The 25,271-nt window shown below is 47.9% G+C and overlaps 2 protein-coding genes across 2 annotated transcripts; one reads left to right on the top strand and one right to left on the bottom strand.

Annotated features, from left to right (window-relative positions):
• The first annotated feature begins 1,720 nt into the window (after positions 1 to 1,720).
• On the top strand, positions 1,721 to 5,203 carry SPATA31G1 (SPATA31 subfamily G member 1). The gene is made up of 3 exons (XM_065879907.1): positions 1,721 to 1,741; positions 1,910 to 2,027; positions 3,684 to 5,203. The coding sequence occupies exons 1-3, from the start codon at positions 1,721 to 1,723 to the stop codon at positions 5,201 to 5,203; spliced, it is 1,659 nt and encodes a 552-aa protein (XP_065735979.1).
• A 4,915-nt stretch (positions 5,204 to 10,118) lies between these two features.
• VCP (valosin containing protein) lies at positions 10,119 to 24,100 on the bottom strand. Its single transcript, XM_065879513.1, has 17 exons — positions 23,784 to 24,100; positions 20,468 to 20,579; positions 20,110 to 20,282; positions 18,868 to 19,010; positions 18,172 to 18,302; positions 17,342 to 17,473; positions 16,291 to 16,393; positions 15,505 to 15,638; positions 15,291 to 15,426; positions 14,820 to 14,932; positions 14,247 to 14,411; positions 14,035 to 14,157; positions 13,562 to 13,774; positions 13,055 to 13,363; positions 12,619 to 12,774; positions 10,930 to 11,084; positions 10,119 to 10,779 (listed from the first exon to the last, which is right to left on the bottom strand). Exons 1-17 carry the CDS (start codon positions 23,798 to 23,800, stop codon positions 10,674 to 10,676), a joined length of 2,421 nt encoding a protein of 806 aa, XP_065735585.1. The 5' UTR covers positions 23,801 to 24,100; the 3' UTR covers positions 10,119 to 10,673.
• Positions 24,101 to 25,271: the final 1,171 nt, after the last annotated feature.

Consider the following 25,271-nt stretch of genomic DNA (forward strand, 5'->3'; position numbering starts at 1 on the left):
CTAAGCGGGCAGTTGATGGGGGATGGGGTGAGAAGAGAGGCATTGAATTGGACTGCAGAGGCAGATGTTGAAGTTTGACCCTAAAAAGAGGAGTTGACGTGAAACAGAGTGGTGGTTTTAGGGAAAAGAGGGGCAAATGAAAAAAAAAGGGTCAAACATGTTTGATTTGTCATCCTTAACATGAATATTTGTGAAAAAGGTCTCGGGCAACCTAAAGACATGAGATGTAAAAGAGGAAACAGACTCCATCTATTAAAGATGGAATGAGGTGTGTAATCAGGAACCTTAAAAGTGATGGAAGAAATTTTCATATACTGAGGTATAGGGAAGTCATTCTGGCTTATATATGATTTGACTTGAACTTTATACTAACTACAAGCCTGTCTTGTGGTCTATCAAACATACATTGCACATCTGCTTTAATCATTAAAGAAAAGCATGCAAAAAAAAAAAAAAGAAAGAAAGAAAAGGGTGCATTGTCCAGAAGTAAAGAATATCTGTTATGAAACTAGAGATAAATGCCTTCCTTCCTGGGATGTCAATGCTAGTACTCCTTTGACGATAAGGCTCCCTTCCCAGGCACCAAGGTCATACTGACTTGCTGTGTACGAGCTAATCTGTCTTTTTTGAAACGTTGAAGGAATGTACCCCTGTCATGTTTGATGTCCTTTGTTCTGACAAGATATAAAGCTGTGCTGGAAAACAGGCTTCTTGGGAGCAGTTCCTCAGAGCTATCTGAGAGGCTGTCTCCTGGGCTACAGTCTTCAGCTTGGCTCAAATAAAACTCTCCTCTATTCTATTCTTGTTATAGATTGGTTATTGATCATTTATGGCAAAAAAAGAAATAATGTTTTAACATAGCATATACTATGTACTACTCTAAGCATATACATGTTTTCATTTAACCCTCAAAACAACCCTATGTGGTAAGTAATAATATTATCCCCATTTTACAGATGAGATAACTGAGGCACTGAAAGATAAAGTAGTTTGAGATTTCACAGGTAGGAAGTGGCAGAGCTAGGATTTGAATAAGGTAGTTTGATGCTAGAATCCATGTCCTCAACCACAATGCCTGAAGATAATTCTGACCTTGGTAATCAAGACAAAAGGGGACCACTAAGCTTTCACTGAATAAAGTATGAGTTGTCTGGTGGGAGCAATTTTTGGGCTGTAAATTCAGAGACTGCTGTTAGGTATGTGGGGGATGGGAGTTCTTTGTTCTGTGATGCAGTGATGACCTCAGGGTAAACTGCCACTAGGCTGAGGAAAATGGAATGGCTGCCAGAGGGCCTGCTTGGGGCTGAGGGGGACGTGGGGCTTCTCTGGGGCCAGTTGACCCATGCCCTGGCCTGCAGACACTGTGGCAGCAGCTGCCTTCTGAGTCCAGGGAACCTGGTAACACTATTCTTGTTCGTGGTTTGGCAGATCCAGAGGTGGTGGCAGCTTGGGAGATGGCGACAGCTTCAGCCCTGGTACTCTGGGGACAAGATGCAAGGCAAGGTGGGTGACATAGGTGTGCAGCTGGGTAAATGACTCACCACATGAGTTCAGGTAAGGAATCATTGACATCAATGTGGGCTCAAAAGAGTGACTATAAGCCTTAAATGTGAGGCTGGGTGAGTGACCATTAACACTAGATTTCAAGCCAGCTGAATGATCATTGACCCTAGATGTGGGGTTATGTAAGGGAATGCCGATCTCCAAATGTAGTTGGGTAATGGCCATTAACACCAGATGGGTAAGTGACTATTGTCCACAGATGTGGGCCCCAGTGAGCAACTGTTCACTCACTGTAGAACAAAGACTGAGGGCTTAACGGTACATCTTGTGTCTCTGAAAAAGGCTTCATGCTTGATTGTATCTTTCTCCACTCCCCAGAAAGACTGTATCTTTCTCCACTCCCCAGGGCCTACCACTTCTGTACCGCGTGGCTTTCCTTGATCGCCTGTGGAAGCAGAAGTCAGGGGAGGAAGAAGAAGAGGAGGAGGAGGAAGAGGAGGTATCTCTGGATCCACTGAAGCCATGTTCTCTTCCCAAAGAAGCTCTTATTGGAGAACAAGCCACCACAGCCCCATCCCAGCCATCCTGTGATTCTGAGGGCCTCCACAAGGCCATAGGGACACTAGAGCAAGTACTCACGCAGACCCCAGACCCTTCCAGATCCTTCCCCACCTTTCAGATCTTGACCAACCTGCCTGTGAGGCACAAGACTGCATCAGGGAGCCACCTACAGCAGAGAGAAAGCCAGCTCTTCTGGGGTCTCCCCTCTCTGCACAGTGAGTCCTTGGAGGCCATCTTCCTGAGCTCAGGTGGCCTCTCTCCCCTGAAGTTGTCTGTCAGTCCTTCTGTCTTCTTTAATAAGTTTGCCTTCCTGCCTAGAACCCCAGTATTGCTGCTTCCCCAGTATTGCTCCCCAACCCCACTTCCTACACATGAAGTCCATACTACAGATTTGGAAGGAATGGCCTCTGACCCTCAGCAACTTCCCTCCCCATCTTCCCCTCCTGTCCCATCACTTCCCCTCCAACTTAAATTCTTTCCCATGGACCATAAGAGAGTCCTATCTGGCACTGAGGCAAACACACAGTGGCTTACACAGCAGAGAGAGGCCCCTTGGGTCTCTGAGGATCAAGCCCTGCACCCACAGCCTAACCTCCAAAGAACCAGGCCCTCCAAACTCTTCCATTCATCTGAGGTCTGGTGGAAGGTGCCATGGGATCCTGGCCTCCAACAACACATTCCAGACTCACTCTGTGCCTCCCTAGCAGAAAATCCTGCTAGCCTTCTGGGAGACCTAACTAGGTCTGAGGCCCCATGGAGGACCACGGGGCAAAATGAGGACCCCAAAACCCCTGAGCCAGCAGTGCCAGCTCCCAGCCTAACCCCAACTTCTCTGCCAGAATGCCAAGGAGTCAGCCCTATAGGAGGCCTCTCTGGACCTGAAGCCCTCTGGGAAACCACAAGGCGAAGAGAGAATCCTCAGATCTCTGAGCCTCCGACCTCAGTCCCTTGCCAATCTGTAGCCCCCATGACAGAGCCTCAAGGAACAAGCACCCTGGAAGTTCCACCTGTATATGAGACTCAGTGGGGAACCACAGGACATAAAGAGAGTACTCAAGCCTTTCAGCCCCCAACGCCAGCCCCCTGCCCTCCCCCACATCCCCTGCCAGAACTCCAGGGAGGCAGTCCCCTGGGAGATCCATCTGGATATGAGCCCCAGTGGAGATGCAGAGAAAATTCAACAAACCTTTGGGCCTTTGAGCCCCCAGCCTTGGACGTCGACCCAGGACTCCATGGAACCATGCCTGCATGTGTCCCATCAGGATCTGAGACTCCGTGGAAGGGCACGCAGAGTAGAGAAAATCTTTGGGTCTCTGCAGACCCAGTTTCATCTCCCAGCCTTCCCTCAGCCTCTCTGCTGGAGTCCCTAGGAACGGGTGCCCAGGCAGTCTTGTCTGAGTCCAAAGCTTCGTGGGAGGCCATGAGGCAGACAGACAACCTCTGGACCTCAGAATCTCCAGGCCCTGGCCACAGCCCATCTCTAGCTCCTATTCTAGAACCCCACAGAATCAATCCTGTGGGAGGGGTCACTGGGTCAGAAACTGCATGGAAGGACACTGATCATTCCCGGAATTCCTGGGCTTTTGAATTGCCATCTCTGGCCTTCAGCCCACCCGCAGTTCTTGTACTGGATTCCCTCAGAGTTAGCCCTACGGGGGTCCTGTTTGATTCTGAAGCTACATGTGGGGACATAGAAAGGAGAAAGAACTCCTGGGCCTCTGAGCTCCGGGCTTGCAGTTTACCTCAAGATCCACGTGGAGCCAACCCCTTGGGAGTCCAATCTGACTGTGAGCCTACTGCGGGGCACATGGAGCAGAAAGAAACCTGTTGTGTTCCTGTGTCCCCATTGTGGGGTCCCAGCCCATGCCCAAACTCTATGTCAAAGTCTCACACAAGTGAGCCTATTGGAGACCAATGCAACTGTAAACCTGAGGGGGAAACAGTGGAGCAGAGAGGGAACTGCTGGACCACTGAACTCCCAGCCCCAATCCCCAGGTCACTCTCTGCTCCTCTACCAGATCCACACATTGACCTTGAGTTTGTGTGGAGGAATGTGCAACAAAGAGGGATCCCCCAGGACCCCAGCCTTCCAGCAGTGGATCCCCTCCAGCCAGTACCCTGGCCTCTCACCCAAGCTGAAGCTCTGAAGATTGAGTCCAACCAGCCTGGCCTACCCAAGGGAGAGCTGTTCCCAGGGTCTAAGGCAGAGACTCCATCCTCCCAGGGTGAGGCTGTCCCAAAGGTGCCCACACACTCTGGGATCCAGGCCTGGCACTGGAGTAAAGAGTTAGAACTCAGGCTGAAGAAACTACAGCAGAGCCCTGCTTCCAGATCTCTTGGCCCAAGTCAATCATTTGGCAGCTCCCCTGCCCTGAGCTCCACAACTCAAGCCACCCGGAGACTCTCTTCTTGCCCACCACAGCAGATTCATCCCCTCAGTCTGTGCCCCAACTCTTCAAGCTGTCATCCCCCTAAACCTCAGAGCACAGTAACTCAGCCTGTCCAGGTCCCCCACTGTTATCACTCCCACGCCTCTATCCAACCTCAGCTATGGAAGTCTGGCAGGGCAGAACAAGAGTCTCAGAAAGAGCAAAGAATGAATGTGAAGATGTCATCCCAGGGGTCATGTGTTCACTGCCCAGGCCTAGAAGAGCCCTCATACCCTGAGGTTCCAGCCTCAGGCAAGAGACAGAACAAGGCTTCAGCTCTATCTTCAGCCAAAAAGAGAGAGAGCCCCAGGAAACCCAAAGGAGGAGACCACGGAGAAGGGGATGCAAAATTGGGGTCAACAACAGTTACAGGGAAAAGCCACCTAGCCCAGGCCAGACTAGCAGAGGTCCCTGTAAGCAGACTTTTGCAAAGATCTCAGCACAGGGACCAGAGCTCTCGACACACTGCTCCCTCCCCGCAGCCTCACTCCAAGGCTTCAGGTTCCCAAGATCAGAGAGGGGCAAGGCTGGGAGCTGGTGACATCCTGGCCCCTTGGCACTGTAAGCACTGCCCTTGGGCCCAGAAGCGTCTTTCCTCCCCCACACCTCAGGCTCCCCCTACCAGGGGTCTCCAAAGGATGTTAGCCAAATTTCTGGGTACCCATGGACCCCTGCCCACCAAATCCAGTCAGCAGAGAAAAGGCTGGTAGTACTGGCACCCAATATAAGTACCCCAAGACCTGAAGCCAAACCAGTTGGGGGGTGGAGACACAAAGGAAATCCTAATAAACTAGCTGAACTAGACAAACCCCACTCATGTCTTTTTTGGAGTCTGGGGTACTGGAAATGACGGTTCCCTATTCTGCTGCAGCTGTATCTCCTCAGGATCAGGTCCCAGAAGTAGAGAGCTCAGGATTCTATAGGCTTAACTTTCTTTTCAAGCTGTTCACAGATGATCAACCTGGAGTCTATAACCTGGAGTCCTCACTCTACAGGGTGAAGCTGTTAAGGCCAGGGGAGCACAGACCAATGCTGCCCTTGAGAAAAACTTCACAGCAAGTCAACAGAAGAAAAATTGGTCTGGGTCTAGGCAGCTGCTCTTGGTCCTGGGTATGGTCCCCTTCTTCACATACTTGATACACAAGTTCCCCACATGTTTCTAGCCAATTCTTGTCAGCCCTCTGCTCTTTTCTCTCTCTAGTTTAGCTCATGCATCTCCAAGGCCACAAAAACAAGTCCCTTTTCATATGTTTAGCGATCGCTGGATTTTTTCTATAATTGCCTGTTCATATCATATACCCATTTTTCTACTGCACTGTTTGCTGGGTATTTTATTACTTTTCTACTGCTGCCATAACAAATTATCACAAAACAACATAAATTAATTTTATTAGAAGTCTCACAGGGCTAAAATCAAGAGGTTGGCAGGGCCACATTCCTTTCTGTAGGCACTGGGTAGGACTCATTCCTGGTCTTTCCCAGCTTCTAGAAGCTGCCCACGTTCCTTGGCTATTGGCCCTCCTCCTCCATCTTCAAAGCTAGCAAAGGCAAGTCAAGTTCTTCTCACATCACTTTTTCCTCCCTCTCCCACTTTTCAGGACACTTTTAATTACATTGGACCCACCTCAGTAATCCAAGATACTCTTCCTATCTTAAAGTAAGTTGGCTAGCAACCTTAATTCCATCTGCAACTTTAATTCCCTTTTGCCATGTAGCACAATATATTCACAGGTGCCAAGGATTAGGACGTGGGCATTGGTCAGGGGGTTTGGGAATGGCATTATCCTGTCACAGATATTAACTCAACCTGTTAATATGCTGCAAATAGTTTCTCCCAATCTGTAGCTTATTTTCTAATTTTAAAGCGATTTTACCATGCCAAAGTTTAAATCTACCAACATGTTCCCTTATGGATTCTAAAATACTTTCTTCTAGCACCCTCATGGACGTTTGTTTGTTTATTTATTTTTGGCCATGCCGTGCAGCATGTGGGATTTTAGCTCCCCAACCAGGGACTGAACCCGTGTCCCCTGCAGTAGAAGGGCAGAGCACTAACCACTGGACCACCACGGAATTCCCATAGATGTTATGTTTAGATTGTTAATCTAATTTCTGAGTACAGTATGAGGAGAGAATCTAACTCCCCCAACCCCCAAAAAAGATATCCAATTTTACCAATACCATTAAAAACATAGTGTCTTGAACCCATTCCATTAAGTGCCATATTTCAAAACATGGGTCATTTTTTAACCATCTCTAGGCTTCAGGATCCACCTATCTTACCACCTACTAGTATTGTCTCATATACAACCTGTCTAAAACTTACTCATTTTCCCTTTAACCCTGTCCTCCAATGTGCGAATTCCTATTGAAGGGGTGTACAACATCCACCCCCGTACTGAAGCCAGAAGCCTGCTCCTGACTCCTCCTTTAACCTCACGCCCCAATCTAAAAAAGAAAAAAAAAAAAATGATTATCTCCGGTTATTGGGAATACTATATAATTTTTGGCTGCATTACAGATCTTAGTTCCCCAATCAGGGATTGAACCCGAGCCCACGGCAGTGAAAGCACCAAGTCCTAACCACTGGGCCACCAGGAAATTCCCCCAAATAAAAGTTTTTTAAAAAGTGAATTGTTGGGCTTCCCTGGTGGCGCAGTGGTTGAGAGTCCGCCAGCCGATGCAGGGGACACGGGTTCGTGCCCCGGTCTGGGAAGATCCCACATGCCGCGGAGCGGCTGGGCCCGTGAGCCACGGCCGCTGAGCCTGCGCTCCGCAACGGGAGAGGCCACAACAGTGAGAGGCCTGTGTACCGAAGGAAAAAAAAAAAAAAAAAAACATGAATTGTTGGAAACTCCCTGGCGGTCCAGCAGATAGGATTCAGTGCTTTCACTGCAGGGACCTGGGTTCAATCCCTGGTCGAAGAACTAAGATCCCACAAGCCGCACTGTGAGGCAAAAAAAAAAAAAAAAAAAAAGTGAACTGTCAATGAAAAAGAAGTGAATTGTCTATACGCAACAATGTGGTTGACAATACTGTACTGTACACTTGGAAATTTTTGCATGAATTTTACGGTATTTTGCCACAACAACAACAAAAAAGTTCTCTAGCCCTGAGATCTGACGGTTACTTTCCTGCCTAAACCCCCAGAGGACCCACAAGATCATTAGAATAAAGTTCACACCTGGCATTTGAGGTTCTTCACAATGTGGTTTGGCCTCTCAGAATTCACTCCCTTGCTAGTCAACCTGATGCTTCTTAAGCATGCTCTGACCCCATGTCAAGCCTCCCATCTTCCTTTAACCCCCAGCTCAGACTGCCTCCACAGCCTTCTCAGATTCTCCTATCTTGGTACGGTTTCCCCTTCTTTGCAGCCCCATAACAATTTATGTCTTGTTGATAGCACTGCTTTCCTGATATTATGGCTATCAAGCCCTTCAAAGACAGTGAGGTTCTGTGAGGTCAAGTTCACACTCCCAAACCAGTGCTCTTCCCAATCTATAACATTCGCTCTTCTCTGTATAGTTGGTTGAGAAACAGTCAGAAGGTACATGCTTCCCTCTGCCTCCTCTCACTAATGTTACTATTCTGTTCCAAAGTTTTATTTAGCCCTAACTTGTCTATAGGGTCTGAGCCCAACTTACCACCTGCTGGCCAGGAGTGGAACTGAAGGTACTTTCCTTCTCCCCACCTATCCACCCCCAGAAAAATAGTCTCATAGTCTCAAAGACAATGCAATTCTGAATTTCCACTTGACATAGGGCCATTTAATGAGTCTATGCAACTCTGAATAGCTTTATGAAACATCCAAGTCCTATATTCTTAAGTCTTTTTAAGCCCTCAGTAGGTTGTAGGGCTGGGCAAGATCAACAAACCATTTAACATTTGTTCAGTTCGGTCAAACTAATGACTGGCATCCTGGGCACTATGTAACCACTACTCTCAGGGCTACTTGCAGGATCAGTGTCTTGGACCCCAATATATTTCAAGATTTTAGATTTATAGTTCCATCTTTGCTTTCGCCTCTGTGGTGAACTGTTGGTCCTCCATGATCTAATTTGATGCCATATTTTTGGTTAGAAACCCATCTTCTAATCACAGCACTTATCCTGTGGGAAGATGGCTATAGTAAGATCACATTCCAATTTCTTTCTGGGAACCCTGTGGGGAGAAAGATGAACTGCCTATACAATTTGCCTCTTGGTTTAAGTATGCAGGCTTCTGCAGGTGTATTTTGACAATAAACAGTCCCTCACACTGCTTTCTACAGTTTACGAAGCACTGTCAATCATTTTATCAGACTAAGAAATCTCGAGGCCCCAGAAGAGCTCCGTGCCTTGTGTGACGCTACACTGCTTATAAGCACAAGTGCGAGAAGCAAAACCAGGCCTCTCACAAGTCTGCTCTTATTTTTTTCCTAAAGAATCTATAAAGCTCCAACCGTCTTCCCTATAGACACACTTCGTGTTATAAGTGAGTGCAAAGCAATCATTCCAACACAAATTTCCATCACATATCAACCAGTACCTCTACCTATTTTGTGGGATCTTGCCTTCTGTTCTGTTCCCATAGCTTGATGCAGAGGTACCAAATGTCTTTACCACAAAAGACCTTGTCTTTGGTCTTACTGAGGTTAGGTTGCCACAGGGATGAGATAGAGTGACAATGTCCAGAGTAGGAAGACTGAAAGCTAAGCCGTCAGGATACCTAAAATGGTAGGAAAACCAAAGGAGGACCAGACAGGATCCAGTGGAGGAAGTGTCACAAGGGACAGTCAATGCAAATCACAAAAGTGCAAGAATATCTATTTCACAGCACGAGTTCAAGATGCCCTAGTTTAATCACCCCTAGTTTAATCAGACTATCTTGAGTCCTTGTAGTTTACCTACCTATGTAGATCAAACCAGAAGCTGGTATAAGTACTAGAATGACTAATTTGACTCAGTGGATTATTTTCTCTGCACCATACTCCTTCGATAAGGCATCGAGGTACTGATCCCAGAAGCATGAAGTGATTACGTTAGTACTTGCTGAACGAAGAGGATACTCTATACCTGGACAAAACTATGCAAGCAATCATCTGAAAAACGAGGAGCAGGGGAGGATGTTTCATTTAGAAAGAAGCACATCCAATACTAGAATTTTATATTAGAAAAAAAGCTATGTTTTCATAATACAAATTACATAAAGGTGGACATAACTGTATGTGATCCTCAACCAGAACATGAATATATGAAATTTTTAGATGCATCAAGAGACATCCATCTCCAGACAGAAACTGTATCTTTCCACAACTTTTAGATTTTTGGAGGGCACCCCAATTCAGCCTTGGTCAGGAAAAGGGGACTCTGCAGGGCTAATCTCACCATCCACATCAAATACAGGTAGAGGATCCCACATTCACCACATCTGGAGCTCCATCAGGCTGCTCTCCCTCCACTGCAGTCCTATCCAGTGATACTGCCGACACTGGGCGAGGCAGCAGTATACCAATGTTTATCAGTAGGGGAAGAGGGTGCAATCTTAATTCTAGAATTTCACATTTGGAAGAGTGCCTTGGCACTCTTGGAGTAGCCCAAGGCCCTTCCCAGGAAAAGAAGCAGGCACAGGGGCCAGGACTCAGGCTCCATTTTGACCCAATGTTTATTGTCCTTTTACAACATGTCATTTTGGTTTAGAAACTGCTTGTGATTAGTTTTCCAACATTAACTCAAAAGCATGTAAAATAAGAACCAACCTACTCTCTATATAAACACCCAGCAACTGTAGCCCTTCACCCTCCTACCCAGGTTGGGTAGGGGAAGAAGGGAGGGCTTGGGCAGCACTGAGTGAAGTGCAGATGCTTTACCGTGGGGAATGGCGATAAAGCCTTTGTTCACACCCATAGAGGTCCCCTGCACTGCCCCAAACTACAACAGAAACAGCATGGGCCCAAGGCCCAATTTCTTGATGGTAATTCATTCTCCGCCGCCCAAATGGAAAATCACTTTTATTTTATCGCTTTTGTTTTGTGTTTTTTTGCAACAGCAAGCCCCGGTCCAGAATCTGGCTGCGCTGAACTGTTCAGACCGAGGAGCGGAGCAGGCCGTGGGCGCACCCTGGTCCCTCCTGGGCGAGCGCCCCCACCCTCAGGGAACAAGGTCCAGCCAGGCCAGCTCACTGCGCGCTGGCCACCACCACTTAGCCATACAGGTCATCATCGTTATCTTCCGTGTACACACTGCCACCTGTGCCAGCACCACTGCCCTGACTGGGGCCAGCTCCACCTTGGTTTCCTGAAGGGAATCTGCACGAGAGCAGAGGCAAAAAGGAGGGTTAGGGCAGGGCTTGTGTAGGATTTTCACAACTACCTATTCTAGCCCCCTTAGGGCTCCAACTACCTTGGCTGTAGAGTTCCCCAAGACAAATTAAGCACTGCCCACTGAAACCTAGTTACCTGAAGCTGCCAAAGCCCCGACTCTGTTGAAGGGTCTGAGCAAACATCTCATACTTCCTGATGTCATTATCACTGACAGAACGGCGGGCAAAGCGCATGGCTTCCTCAAAGTGATCTCGGCGGATCTCAGGCACTGGATCATCCTCTTCTACCTCCTGCAGGAAAGGTAAACACAGACCACCGGGGCTAGTTAAGGCTCAGCCTGCATTCCTTCCCTGGCCTTCCTGACCCCATTACTGCAGTAGCTTATGGCAGAGGCTTAGAGGATTGGGCCTCTCCAATAAGTTGGGCCTCTCCTGAATAGGTTGCCAGGCCAATCTTCCTAAAACCGAGTCACTGCTCTGCTTAAAAACCTGTCAATGCACTCTGGAAAAGGTAAAACTGTAGGGACAGAATTCTTATCAGTGGTTACCAAGGGCTTAGGGTGGGAAAAAGCAGCTGATTAAAGTGGTATAAGAGGGACTCCCCTGGCGGTCCAGTGGTTGAGACTCTGCACTTCCACTGCAGGGGTTTGACCCCTGGCTGGAGAACTAAGACTCCGTGTGCTGCAAGGCATGGCCAAAAAATAAGAAAAAATTTAAAAAGTGGCACGAGGGAACTTTTGGGGATGATGGAAATTTGTCTATCTCAACTGTAGTTATAGAACTTATATATTTTGTCAAAAAGCACAGAAATAGTACACCTAAAAAGGGCGAATTTTACAATATGTAAATTATACCTCAAAAACATAAACTTTTAAAAAGAAAATGTCAAAGTACTTATCATATCTAGATTACACCTTACCTACTGGCCTCACTTCCAGCAACATATGATGTCTTCAATTCTACTCAGGTTTTCCCAGTTCCTGTAATCCTACTTCTCAAGCAGGTTATTTGGGTGCCTTATTTCCTTTACCCAAATTCTCTCTCTTCACAGCCCAGGCTCACACCCTATCTCTTCTACTGAGAAGCCACTCAATTGCTATGATTTATGAGACTGCCCTCGGATCAGTGTATCAGTAGTTTATAAGCTTTTTTTTTTTTTTTTTTTTTTTTTTTGTGGTACGCGGGCCTCTCACTGTTGTGGCCTCTCCCGTTGCGGAGCACAGGCTCCGGACGCACAGGCTCAGTGGCCATGGCTCACGGGCCTAGCTGCTCCGCGGCACGTGGAATCTTCCTGGACCGGGGCACGAACCCGTGTGCCCTGCATCGGCAGGTGGACTCTCAACCACTGTGCCACCAGGGGAGCCCTAGTTTATAAGCTTTGATGAGAGGAAGGAGAGATGTCACAGGCCCCCTCTAAAAGGTAAAGAAAGCCATTTATTTCTTTATTCGCGAAGTCAGTCTCTAACACTGTGCCATGATACAACGGGAAACAAGCAAGATGATACAGAGTCCCTACCTTTACTGAGCTTACACACACACTCCACCACACTGTGCATTTAATCCAAGGGGTCCGTGGAACACCAGGATAGGTCCACAGACACTAGGTTCTTAGCCCTGCTCTATGTGTTTCTCTGCTGATCTCTTCTCAGCCTTTATAATTCCTGATTGAAGGGGTTATATGCTCAGCATTTTCTCTTTGATGCCCTGCTAAACATCTCAGTCAGGTGATCTTTCCAAAATCTTATACTCTTAACTCTAGGGCATTGTGGAGACTGTCCCCTGGCTTCCCACAACTGGCACATCTGGGGAAAGGATGCAGACCCACCATGGCTGATGGGTTGGTCTGCCTCTCCCGTTCTCGCCTGATCTCACTCTCGATCGATTCACGGATGGCCAGCTTGCAAGCACGTTGGCAAATCTCTGTCAAGTCAGCTCCAGAGAAGCCATTAGTCATCTTAGCCAGGAACTCCAAATCCACATCCTAAAAGAAGCAACATATCTATCTTAGCATTCAGTCTCTCCTCCCCTGTGATACATGGATCTTTGACCATCCAAACATTCCCAATTCCAGTTTGTCCCATCTTCTGCCACCCCGTTTTATTCCTTATTCTAGATTACCCTAATACCCTCAAATCTTCCATATTCCCTTTTCAACCATAACCCCAGGAATCCCCAACGGAATCTTGTCCAGGAACCAAACACCACTCCACACAGCCTGCAGATTCACAGAAGTCACCACGACCCCAAGACCTTGCACCTGCCTTGGCAACTGGGGACTTGCGCAGGTTGGCCTTGAGAATGGCAACACGGGACTTCTCATCAGGAAGTGGGATGTAGATGAGCTGATCAAGGCGGCCAGGTCGCAGAATGGCAGGATCAATGATGTCAGGCCGGTTGGTAGCGCCAATGATAAACACATTTTTTTTTGTGGACATGCCATCCATTTCTGTCAGGATCTGGTTGATGACTCGGTCAGCAGCCCCACCACCATCTCCAATGTTGCCACCACGGGCCTTGGCAATCGAATCCAGCTCATCAAAGAACAGTACACAGGGGGCAGCTTGGCGGGCCTGTGTGAGGGGACAGATGGACTCAAGCATTATCACAATCGGATCTCTCAGATCAGAGAAGGAACGGAAGATAAAGTGACCTTCACTGCCCTAGCTGAGCTGCCAGAATGAGATGGTTTTTACTCTCCCAAAGAACAGCCTCCACCCTTAACTTGTCCCCAAGCAAGTGAATTGATAGCCCAGCCACCTATAGCTCACCTTGTCAAAGATTTCTCTGACGTTGGCCTCAGACTCCCCAAACCACATGGTGAGCAGCTCAGGACCCTTGATGGAGATGAAGTTGGCCTGGCACTCATTAGCAATGGCTTTGGCCAGCAAGGTTTTCCCACAACCAGGAGGTCCATAGAACAGTACTCCCTTGGAAGGTGTCATACCAAACTTGAGGAATTTGTCTGGGTGCTCCACAGGATACTAGGAGGAAAAGCAAAGAGGGTTCAGGGATACCTCCATAGTTTGAAAGAAACCTAACCAAACAGAAGCGTCCTCCCACACCATCCCATGGTGAAGACCCAGGTTCCCTAAAAGCAGGCTCCTTAGTGCCTCCAACCAGAGAATAGCAGGTTCCTGAATTATGCTCACAATTTCTGCAATGAATGTGACAACACCCCAACATCACCCAGCTCAATTACAACGTACTGACACAGTGACTCATCCTGGACCAAGCACCCTACCTGGACCAGCTCCTGAAGCTCACGTTTGACATCCTCCAGGCCCCCAATGTCCTCCCAGGTCACCTGTGGTACCTCTACCACAGTTTCCCGCAGTGCTGACGGGTTGCTCTGGCTCAGGGCCCACTAAAAAGAGAAGAAAAACTGGGGATGAGACTTGCCAGGGGAGATCAAAGTGCATGTGTGTGTACCTGAGATATGGGAGAGGCCCTTACTCGGAAGTCATCCATAGTAACTGCCAGGGAGTTCATGACCTCAGCATCGATGGTCTCGTCCTCTAGGTCAATGAGGTCCATCTTCTTGCGGATGGCTTGCAGAGCAGCCTCCGAGCACAGGGCTGCTAAGTCAGCGCCCACATGCCCATGAGTTTCATTGGCTACCTGCAGAGAGAAGATCTTCTTACTATGCTGTCTCTGAGACCTAGCTGCCTTAGGAAGCTCAGAGACAACAGAATCCTGGTCCCTTCCCCTGACTTCTATCTCTGGGTCCTTCCATTTCCCTGAACACATACTAGTGGCCCTTTCATCGGCTGGGTTTTAAGTATTCAAGCCTGGACTCGGGGTCTGGAAATAAAGCTGCCCCCCAAATTCTGGTTCACTCTAATTCAGTGTCAACCGAGAAACACGCCAACCCTAGTTTCCTGGATTCAATCTGAGATCACTTCCCTTCCCCTGCACAAGAATCAAAATCAATTGCCTCACATCTGAAGCTTATGTCCCTAGTCAGTTCCCTTCAACTGCCTGGAAACAGATATCCTAACTTCTGGCCAGCCCTCATCATCACTCCACCTGCTCAAGGTCCACATCATCTGCCAGCTTCATGTTCTTGGTGTGGATCTGAAGAATTTCCAAGCGTCCTGTAGCATCAGGGATTCCAATATCCACCTCCCTGTCAAAGCGACCTGTGAGACAGTGCGTAAACATAGACAGGAATCATTTCTGGTACAGAGGGAAGAAAGGGCAGGCCTAAGGTGACCACCCATCCCAGTTTGCCCAGGAATGTCCTGGAGTTAGCACTGAAAGCCCCATATTCTGGGAAATCCCTTGGTCTCAGGCAAACCAGGATGGGTGGTCACCCTAGACATGACATGGAATAAGGGAAAGGAACCCTGGGCCCTAACACTGCAAAGAGCTTCAAGAAATCCTCAGGAATAGGTGACTTAGATGAAGGACAGATGTGGGATCAATGGGATTAAGGCCAGTAGAGCCACAATCTCCCCAAGAGCAAGGACAGCAAAAAAAGAAATTTGGGGTCCTTACCAAATCGTCGTAGGGCTGGGTCAATGCTGTTGGGTCTATTGGTTGCTGCCATAACAATGACATGGGCTCTCTGCTTTAGGCCATCCATGAGGGTCAACAACTGTGATACGATACGCCGCTCTACCTCCCCATGGGTCTGTCGGGACAGAATGTCTGGTCAGAAGTGAAGTCAGGACCTTTCAACACCCCACTATCCCCTCGGGTAAGTTCCTACTTTCTCTCTTTTGGGAGCAATGGCATCCAACTCATCAATGAAAATAATAGCAGGAGCATTCTTCTCAGCCTCTTCAAAGGCTTTACGAAGGTTGCTCTCAGACTCACCAGCCAACTTGCTCATGATCTCAGGACCTGAAAGCATATAGAATGGATACAATGACAAAACTATATCCTTTCTCAATCTCAAAAGAAATCAGCTATCTTGTTCGCCCAGTTCAGAGACAGGTCCTAGGTGAGAATATGGTAATAACCTCTACTTACTTTCTTACAGCCCCTACCAACCATTATCCCAGGGTAGCCACCAAGCCAGGATAAAAAGTCAAGGAGCTCAATACACTTATCGAACAGTTGAGCTGGAAGTATGAAATGATCACAGCAGATGCTATGAGACCTCTGGCCAGAGCAGAAGCAGCACACCAGTTGGACCTCTACCAGCTAAATATCATTCTCAAAGAGATAGCTGATCTCAGCCAGTCTTCCCCCAAACCCTCTCAAATAAGTAAGCATGGACATTTTGAGTTCTCATTCTAACTTACTCCTCTTAAATGTCTTCAGTCTGTCCACAATCTTTCTCAAGGTGGGGACAGATCAGGCGGCACCAGAGTAGAATACCATCCCCTTGATGCTTATCTGTCTGCAATGTACTTTAGAATAAAGTTACTGAAGTATACACAAGCACAGGTATACAAATGAACATGTCCATGAGTTCTCCAGCTCATGAGACTGGGTCACGCTCAGCTCAGAGTTGAGTCCAGCCAAACACAAAGTGAACCAAGGCTCCTACCATTGATCAAAAAGAAGAAGGCGCCAGTCTCATTTGCCACAGCTCGAGCAATCAGGGTCTTTCCAGTCCCTGGAGGTCCATAGAGCAGGATTCCCCGAGGAGGCTGAGGACCAGTACAGAAGGTGTGATTAGGTTCAGACTCCCGCCTTCTCCCAACCCCAGCCACCCTAAAATGGCTTGACAAGGGCTCCATCTAGAGAGGGTGAGTATCAGAGCTCAACTCTGACACCAGTAAGAGTGAGCCCTCAAGCAGCAGCTGCTAGGAAGACAGTTTACTTCAGACCATACTCACTTCTCTTAGCAGCAGAGAAAATACTGCTAGAAAGCTGACAATACTTATGAATGCATAGGAGACAAAGAGCAGAGAAACCACACCAAGAGACTCTTAGTGTGACTGAGTCTGAACTCTGAAGGGACTAGGAAAAGCAAGAGGCCATTAGGCCAAGGGCCTGAATTTAGACAGACAAGAACCAAGGACTAGCTTAGACATTTAAGAGTGTTGGCCAGAGGCTCACTCACTCCAGTTATCCCAACCCTCCAGGATTTATTATCATGTTGGAATGCCTTCCCTTACCAACTACCACAAGTATTCCTCTTTGAAGTTGTCTTTCATTTTCAGGGTGTCCCATGATATGGGAATGATTGGGATGTTACATTTCAGACCAGCAGTTCTCAAATATTTTGGACTCAGGAGCCTTCACACTCTGCAAATTTCCTTAACTTCTACTTCTACTGGGCAGCACTGTTCTAGACAGGTTGGCAAACTATGGTGAGATTTTATTTACAGGGTGCATTAGTTGAAAATGGTTTTTACCTTTCGAAGGGTTGTAATTAAGAGAAAAAAAAGCAACAGAAAACTTAACTGGCCCACTCTGTTGTAGATCATTAGTAGCATGAATGAATTTAGAGCCCTCTATAAACTCAAATACAGTACCTCCTCTCTAATCCAAGGCAATGATGAAACACATGTATGAAGACGTCCTAGAATTAGACAGCAAGTAGCTGTTAATCACCACGCTAGACTGTACTCTACAGAGCCCAGGATGCTCACCTTCACACCAATTGCCTTAAAGAGAGCAGGATGTCTCAGGGGCAGCTCCACCATCTCCTTTATCTGAGCTAGCTGCTTCCGGCAGCCACCAATGTCATCATAGCCCACTTCATTCAAAGACTCTTCCTCATCCTGAATATGGAAGAGACAAAGAAAAGGAGAAGGCAGGAATACTACTATCAGCAAAAGGTGAGTTTCTCCAAATCTGATGTAGAGAAATCTGCTGTATGAGAAGATTCTCCTCTAAGGGGATCATGCCTCAAAGGAAAACTCTAAAAATCCCAAAGAAAAGATTTCTTTTGTTTTGTTTTTGTTTTTATTTATTTGGCCGTGCTGTGCAGCTTGTGGGACCTTAAGTTCCCTGACCAGGGATCGAACCTGCACCCTCAGCAGTGACCGCCAGGGAATTCCCAATTTTTGCTTTTGTTTTATTTTAATTATTTACTTACTTAATTATTTATTTATGCCAAGGCAAAGATTTCTAGCATAGCCTTTCCCTATCACACTGTCCTTAGTCTTACTGGGATGGGCTTCCCTAAGACCTGAAGCTAGAAACTGTGGGAAATGCACAGGGGTCTAGATGCCAGCATCAGCACCACTTCCTCAAAAATTATTCCAACCACTTAGACCTTTTAGGTTCAATCTAGGTTTTTAAAAATTATTGGTATCAGATACTTCCAAGAAACACCTAGGCCCAGAAATGAATAGCTAGGTTTTCCACCTCTGGGAAGAAGCTTAGCTATCAAGTCTGGATATTCTTTGGAACTACCACACAACTGTCCCACTAAGTAATCACAAAGTAGGGTACCGGGATCAGGGAGAGAACTCACCTCTCGTTTGATAGGCTCCCCTTCACAGTGAATCACTGTGTCTGGAGCAACAATACAGTAAGGACTGGGATCTGTCTCCACTACTTTGAACTCTACGGCACGCATTCCACCCCGGACAAGGAAAATGTCTCCTGTGAGAGCAATCAGCACAAGAGCAGTTAGAGGTATCTATTACCAGACCAAGTGAGAATTCCTCATCAAAACCTAGAATCTAGAATGCCAAGTTCACTAGATATTGCCCTTTCTCCTTCCCATCCACATCTTATTAAGCATTAGGCAAAAAGAGAAAGTAAACTGTGAAGGGTCCCTCTGCCACTCAAGACAGTGAACAAAACCTGACGTGTCAGAAAGAAGCCCATAAGGTTTTTGACTTCTGGGGTATAGATAACCCAGGCTTTCACGACAACCACCAATGGTAGAACTGTGCTAAATATTAAGTACACTTTGGACAGCCAAAATGGCCCACCTCTTCCTTCAGAGATAAAAGAGAAGACAGCTTACTCTACTGGAGCAAGGAGTGGAAATGGGGAAATGGGGGAGTGGAAGGAAGGGGGGAAGGAGTACCCATGAGCACGTGTACAGAATGTGTGTGTATAGACACACATATGAGAATGAGACAAAGATATCCCAAGGTTTACTCTTGGGTATCCCTACAAACAATCACCCTTAAGTTCAGTCCCTAGAATTATTTCTCACCTTTCCGGATGGGTCGATAAGCTTCCAGGAAGTACGGCTTAAGGTAAACCTCAAAGAGATTGCCAGTGATGCCTTCCACCGTGTCATCGATGGGTAGTACATGGATACGTTTGCCGTATTTCACATCAGGGCATGGCTGGATGCTGAGGATGACAAGCAGACTCCACGTTACCAACCAAACTGCAGGCCCAAGCACTGGGTGTCCAAAAGGGCCTGGCATAGAGAGCCGATGGCAAGTGAAAGAGAAAAGGCAGGGAATGGCTTTAGGTGAAGAGAGGCAGGAGGGTAGGGGTGGGAGTGAGGGCAAAGAAACAGCCAAGCAGAACAGGTCACACGCAGGGTGGGGTAGTAGGGGGAGCCTCTAGAAGAAGATGCTGGGGTGGCCCACTCCCAATCAGTGAGCCAAAAGGAAGACCCACACATCTGGAACCCTCACAAAGACACAAGAGGGAAGGTTTTCAGTGAGAGATATCCAATGATGACCCATTCTGGTCAGTATTGGTAACCCAATGTTACAAAGGGAGACCTTAGTCTGACAAGTGTCAGGGTCAGAGAAATAGAAGTGAAAAAATAATCTCAGTCAGGTGGTCAGAGCACCTTGAGAAAGTGACTAAGCACCTCCAGGAAGAAGGCTACATGAAACCTAGAATCCATGGAAAAGAATCAGAAGCCTGAGATGCTCCTGGCCAAGTGACAGATGGTTGGGTAGCAGTGGCTAGAGATGACTCCAAGATGGGGAAGCCTCTTGCCTAAAGTTAAGTCTAAAATCACTCAGACTGGTGCTATCCTAGGTGTGGCTCAAACTATGCCTCTCTCCTAGATTAACTTGGATCTTTACACAAACCTGCTACGAGTCCACCTCGTAGCCCATACTCCCATCTCATTCCAGCCCCAACAAAAGCCATTAATGCAACCCAGCTGTAAGGTTACTTGGCAGATACAAACACTCAAATGGCATCCTAAACCAGGGTCTAAGGTGTGCTAAGTTATACCTCTGGTAGAAAAATATAAAGGTACCAGGAAAGTCATAGAAATGCCAACTTGTCCCAAGGGTCATGCAAAGGCAGGTTTTGAAGTCCCAGAGGCAGAACCAAAACCTAAAGGCAACCTACAAACATAAGTCTTCCCGTGGCCTGCAAGCTCCCAATACCTGCAGCTGCCAAGGCCTTGGTGGGGGTACTGCCTGTAATGCAGGCTGTCTCTGGCCTCCCATCCCTGAGGGGCCAAGAACCCCACACACACCTGATGACATCCCCCAGGTGTACGCGAAGGTTATTCCGAACAACTCTATTCATTCGAATCTTCTCATCAGAACATGTGTCATCAGAAAGCACAATGCACACAGCTTCCCGCCTCTTCTTTCCTTTCAGCAACACTGTGTCACCTCGGAACAACTGCAGCTCATCCATCTTGGGCTGAGGAAAGAAGGTTAAGGCCTTTGGGTCACTGGGCCAGGGGGTAAGCAGCAGCCCTGGAGGTTGGGATTCCCAGTAAACCCCACTCTATCTGTGGTCACTGCAAGAAAAATGAGAAAAGAAACCTGGGAAAAGCCCTCAGGTTAAGTGCAATAAGCAAAGATTGGACTGTGGACCCAACTTACCTGGGACAAGGATACCACACTGTTGTCCTCATTGATGGCTTCATCAACAATTAACCGATTGGGACGGTTCTTCTGTTTAAGGATGGCTGTTGATAAATCATCACCTTTTGAACTAGAAACAGAAAATGAAGTCAGTTCCAAAACATATTCCAGCAAGGGCCCCACCAGTCTCTACCAGCAATTCTTGGTATTCTGAGTACTGGTATCCTAGCTGTAAGGCCCCAGGTGATCTTGCCCCAGGGTCAGGAAACTAAGAAAACAAAATAAAAGTGGAGACTGAGCAGTATTTAGCGAAATGAAAATAGTCTCAGACAGTATAGAATAGTGATTAAGAGAAGGGGCTCTGTAGTCAGACCTGTTGGGTCTGAATCCCAACCCTGCCACTTAACTGTGATCTTGGGCATGTTATTTAACCTCTCTGGGGGTTGATGTCCTCTTCTGTAAAATGGGGACTATAGTAGCACCCATCTCAGAGGATTACTGTCTTAAGCAAGATACCGTATACAAATTCAACACAACGCCTGACATATGGTATCAACGGCCAGAATGATTAGCACTGCAGAACATAGCACAAGCTCTTTCCTTGCTAACCTTCTTGCAGAAGGAAGCAAGCAAGACAGTCTCCCATAGGGCTCAGGGAGGCCCCAAGCCCCACAGAGCAATTCTGGAACAATGAAGAATCATTAGAATTACCCTTCTTACTGGCTAAACCTGCTGAACGCCAGAGCATTCTATGTACCACAGGAATGCAAAGTATAAAGACAATCATATTTGGAAAAAAAAAACACACACACAAAACACTAACACATCTGGAACCTTCATCAGAAAGAAGCTCAAGCTCAAAAGGAATCTCAGAAACCTCTGCAAAGACACACAACTCCATGGGGTTGGTTCAAAAAGTTAAAACCAAGAAATGCTGACACATGGGGCAAAGCCAAATCCCTCTCACCCAAATCAAGGTTGCCTGAGTCTGAACTGAATTGAAACTATCTAAATAGTTTCTACCATTTCCTAGAAGCTAAGATCATTCATCTGACACCAATTTCTCACTTAGCTCATCTCCAGCCTTCACTAACTAGACACAGTGGGCTCTCCCTCTGAAGAGCTACCTCCTCTTAGTAAGGCTCAGGAAAACATGAGCATTAACCAAAATAAGAGGGCCAGACAATGGAAGAAGCCAAGAAATAAATAAAAAGGAACCTTTTCCACGGATTATTTCTTCACTCAACAAATTCACACGCGTGTGTGTGTGTGTGTGTGTATACATATACGTAAAAAATACATCAGGCATCGTTCTAAGCATCTATCAGTCAACAAAAGAAGACCAAAAAGTATTCCTATTGGAAATACCTTCACAACTTGCAAGAAAAAAGATGCCTATGCTCTAGAATACCAGCTAGGGAGTTACGGGATTTTTTACCTCTTTTGGTCCTGATACACTTAAAAGAAATACAAATCCCATTCATCTAAAAAAGTTGAAAGTTTTCTGCTGACCCTCTCACATAGGCTGCATCTTTATTCATTCCCTTTAAACTAGTTTCCAAGAGTGGAGTTTCCTTAGGTTTAAACTTGCCTCCCCCAACCCCAAAGTGGTGGTCACAATGCTGCATACTCTTCCAATGCTTATCAACACCCTAGAAAGCTAGCATGGTCAATATGAGAGTTGAGGGCAATTTAAATCCATCCATTCTCCCTCTCCCCTGTGCACTAAAATACCCTTCAAGGGCTGCCCATCTTCCCGTTTGATGTATAGGACCAGGGCTAGAGAAAAACAAAATGCCAGATGCCTCTAGTCATCAGTTTGTATTTTAACCTCAAAGCTGCATCCTAGGAAAACCTCCAATCTGCCTACCATTCCTGACCCCAGCACTGGAGATGAGTGGGATGCTTTTGCCTTAAAGTAAGGACCTTTAATTCCACATCTATCTACTGAGATCAAAGGAAGTAATCTCTAAATGAGGGAATTCAGTTTGATCATGGGCCAAGAGCTGTCCCGGAGCTCTCTGGGGACATCCCACTGGTCTTATGCATGGGTCAGGCCCTTTCCAGAACCCCAATGGGCCACAGGGGACTTGGACAGAGTTCAGGAAGTCATCAAGATGACCTAGAGATCAGAAACTGTCTATGATGCCAGGTTCCAAGAATTTTGGACTTTTAGTCTTGGAAACTAAAGACTAAGAGACTACTTTAATTCTTTATTAAGCAGTCCTTTTAAATAGGCACCTGAGTAATACTTCATCTCAATTCAGAAACTTGAGAAAAAGGAACACATCTCAAAAAAAACTAAACTCTCAAGTCAGGAAGGTGATTTGCATAGAAGGGTTTCCATAGGATGAGGGTGTCTTCCCCCCGCCCCCCCCCACCAGTATCTAAAGCTCTTAATTCTAAAATAGGTAGAGGTGGCCAGGTTTTATCTGATGCTTTCCTGAGTAGAAGGCCCAGGATTGCTCAACATAACTGCTTAGGGAAAGGAACGTGTCTTTGACTAGTTAAGGCATCTCTAACTCTCACACCTCAAAGGCTGAAATCTAGAAAGCTCACAAAATACAAACTGAAGTTTGAATTTTAGCAAGAACTTAATGAACCTTATTTCACAACATCAAGGAAAACTGACTAAAGCCTTCTCGTATGAATAACAACAGGCCTAAAGTATGAAGGCGGCCAGATGCGAAAGGCTGGGCCCGCCTCTCCCCAACAGCCTCTCACCACTCAGGTCGTAGACGATGCCAACCACAAGCCAGGCCGAGCCGGCTCTAAAAGTGGCCGTCGTGAGCTCCCCCGAGCTCGCCAGGCCTTCCCCTGCTCCGGCCTCCGCCTTGGTCTCCGGGCTCCTAAGGCCTTCACGTGGCCCTTCAAAGTCCACGCCCACCGGGCGCAGTTAGGGCGTTGGGCCCGCAGGGCCTGCACTCTCTGGGGACCAAAGGCCTAGAGCGGGTGGCAGGCCGGATCGCAGGTGGGCGCCCCCAGGCCCCGGGACGCCGCGCCAGCAGTGTGGGCCCGCAGACCTCACTAGGCCGGGACGGCCGCCCAGAGGAGCCAGTCATGCCGGCCCGGGCCTGCATGACACAGCACGATCCGGCCCAGGCCCCGACCCAGGCCCAACGCAAGCCCCACCTAGGGGGCGCGCGGGGGCGCAGCCGGGCACAGATGGGTCCGCGGTTCCTCATTAGCCCCCTTCCTCTCCTCTCCTCTCCCTCCTTCCCTGTCTCCACCTCCTAGACGCGCCCACAGCCAGGCCCGGCCGGGCCTACCCAGCGAAGCGGGTCAGCCGGTGCGCGCACCCGCGGCGGGCGGACGGTCACGCGCACACACTCACTCAGCTCCGGAGGCCATGGCGCGCGCCTCTCCCGGCCGGCGGCTGTGGCGGCCCGTGGGTAACGGCTACAAGGGGTGGCAGGCGACCGACTGTGCCGGGGCTTGGGTCTCCCGGGCGGAGGACGAGTGGAGCGACAAACTCGCAGACGGCCTCCCTCTCGCTTCCTCCCAGCGGCACCAGGGCGGTGGGCGGGCGGGCGGGAGACGCTGACGCCTGATCCGCGAGGGGGCAGCGGCAGCAACCACCCAAACGACGGCTGCAGACGCTTCGCTAAGACTGAGCCGAGAAGAGCCGAATCATCGGAAGGAGAGGTGCTCTCACCTCAGCCAATCAGCGCCTGCCTGGGGACTCCCTCCCGCCTCTCCGCGCCTCTCCCCAGCAACCCGCGGACCGGAGCCAATCAGGAAATTCGCTTGCTGCCCGGCTCCCGCCTCAGGGATGCAACACGCCTAGTAACGCCACGGCAATTGGCCGCAACGCTACGCTTCCTCGACGGATTGGGATTCTCGACCAATCAACGAAAGGAAGAGGGCCAGATCGACTGGCGAAAGGAGAGGCTTTATCCCTGGGAGGCAGGCTCTCCCACTTGGCTCCAGTTCATTGGCTCCTGAGTTTATCCTGCTGTTAAAACCTGGCACAATGGATTGAACCCTTGTATTAGTCTAGTCCTGTTGTAGTGATAACCTACACACCCATCTTCTCCCAAAACCTGAGTCTCCACCCTAACCCCTTTCCTTGCTCCTTCAATATGCTGGCTCCAGCCATCTCTATTCTGGACTCTTTGACTAGCATCCCAGCTCTTAATCCACTCTACTTTATTGTCATTGCACCCTTTGGTAATCCTAATCCCATAGGCTTTACAGTTCCTCAGGGCTTAGAGATACATGCTTCCTCTTACCAACAGGTATTAATATTTATGGCTAAACGAGGGAGGGCAGTCAAGTCCAGAGAGGAGTCAATAGGCAACTACAGAACACCCAGCAGATTCAACAGAACCCGAAGCAGCAAGAAAATTGTAGGCTGAGACTTGAAGTCCTCAGGCCCAAAATGCCAGCTAGCCCTGACTATATTCAATAGGCAGCTTTGGGGACCTGTTGACTGAATTCACCCTTTACCCCCTATCCACACAGACACATTTGACTGAGACAGTGGAAATCCAAATCTGGGATGAGGGAGGGGGTGGGGAGTCATTCTGAGAGACTCAGAGGTCTGCTTGTCTCTCTGCTCTAAGAATCAGATACTTGCCCTTCTCCTGAGGGCACCACCTTCCAGACCTAACTCCACTCATTCTGTCACCTCACAAAGGATCCTGGGCTTTGGAGTTTTACTTTTAGGCAACAAGAAGGACTAAATGCACTGCCACCTGAGTAAGGATTCCTGTAGCCCTTTCTCCTGAGGCTCATGAGGTAGGTGATGTTGGGAGAAGGTATCATAGACAACCAGCACTCAACTGAATCAGACAGCTTTATCTTCCCACTCAAGTGTATG

The sequence above is a fragment of the Phocoena phocoena genome, chromosome 6, assembly GCF_963924675.1.
Source record: "Phocoena phocoena chromosome 6, mPhoPho1.1, whole genome shotgun sequence".
In the NCBI taxonomy this organism is placed as follows: Eukaryota; Metazoa; Chordata; class Mammalia; order Artiodactyla; family Phocoenidae; genus Phocoena; species Phocoena phocoena.

Coding starts and splice junctions, on each gene's coding strand:
- SPATA31G1 (XM_065879907.1), top strand. CDS start 1,721: ATGGCCATTAACACCAGATGG. Junction 1,742..1,909: donor TGGCCATTAACACCAGATGG/GTAAGTGACTAT, acceptor TCCACTCCCCAG/GGCCTACCACTTCTGTACCG. Junction 2,028..3,683: donor TCTGGATCCACTGAAGCCAT/GTTCTCTTCCCA, acceptor GCCCACCCGCAG/TTCTTGTACTGGATTCCCTC.
- VCP (XM_065879513.1), bottom strand. Junction 14,933..15,290: donor CCCAGCCCTACGACGATTTG/GTAAGGACCCCA, acceptor ACTGTCTCACAG/GTCGCTTTGACAGGGAGGTG. Junction 14,158..14,246: donor TTACTATGGATGACTTCCGA/GTAAGGGCCTCT, acceptor TTCTCTTTTTAG/TGGGCCCTGAGCCAGAGCAA.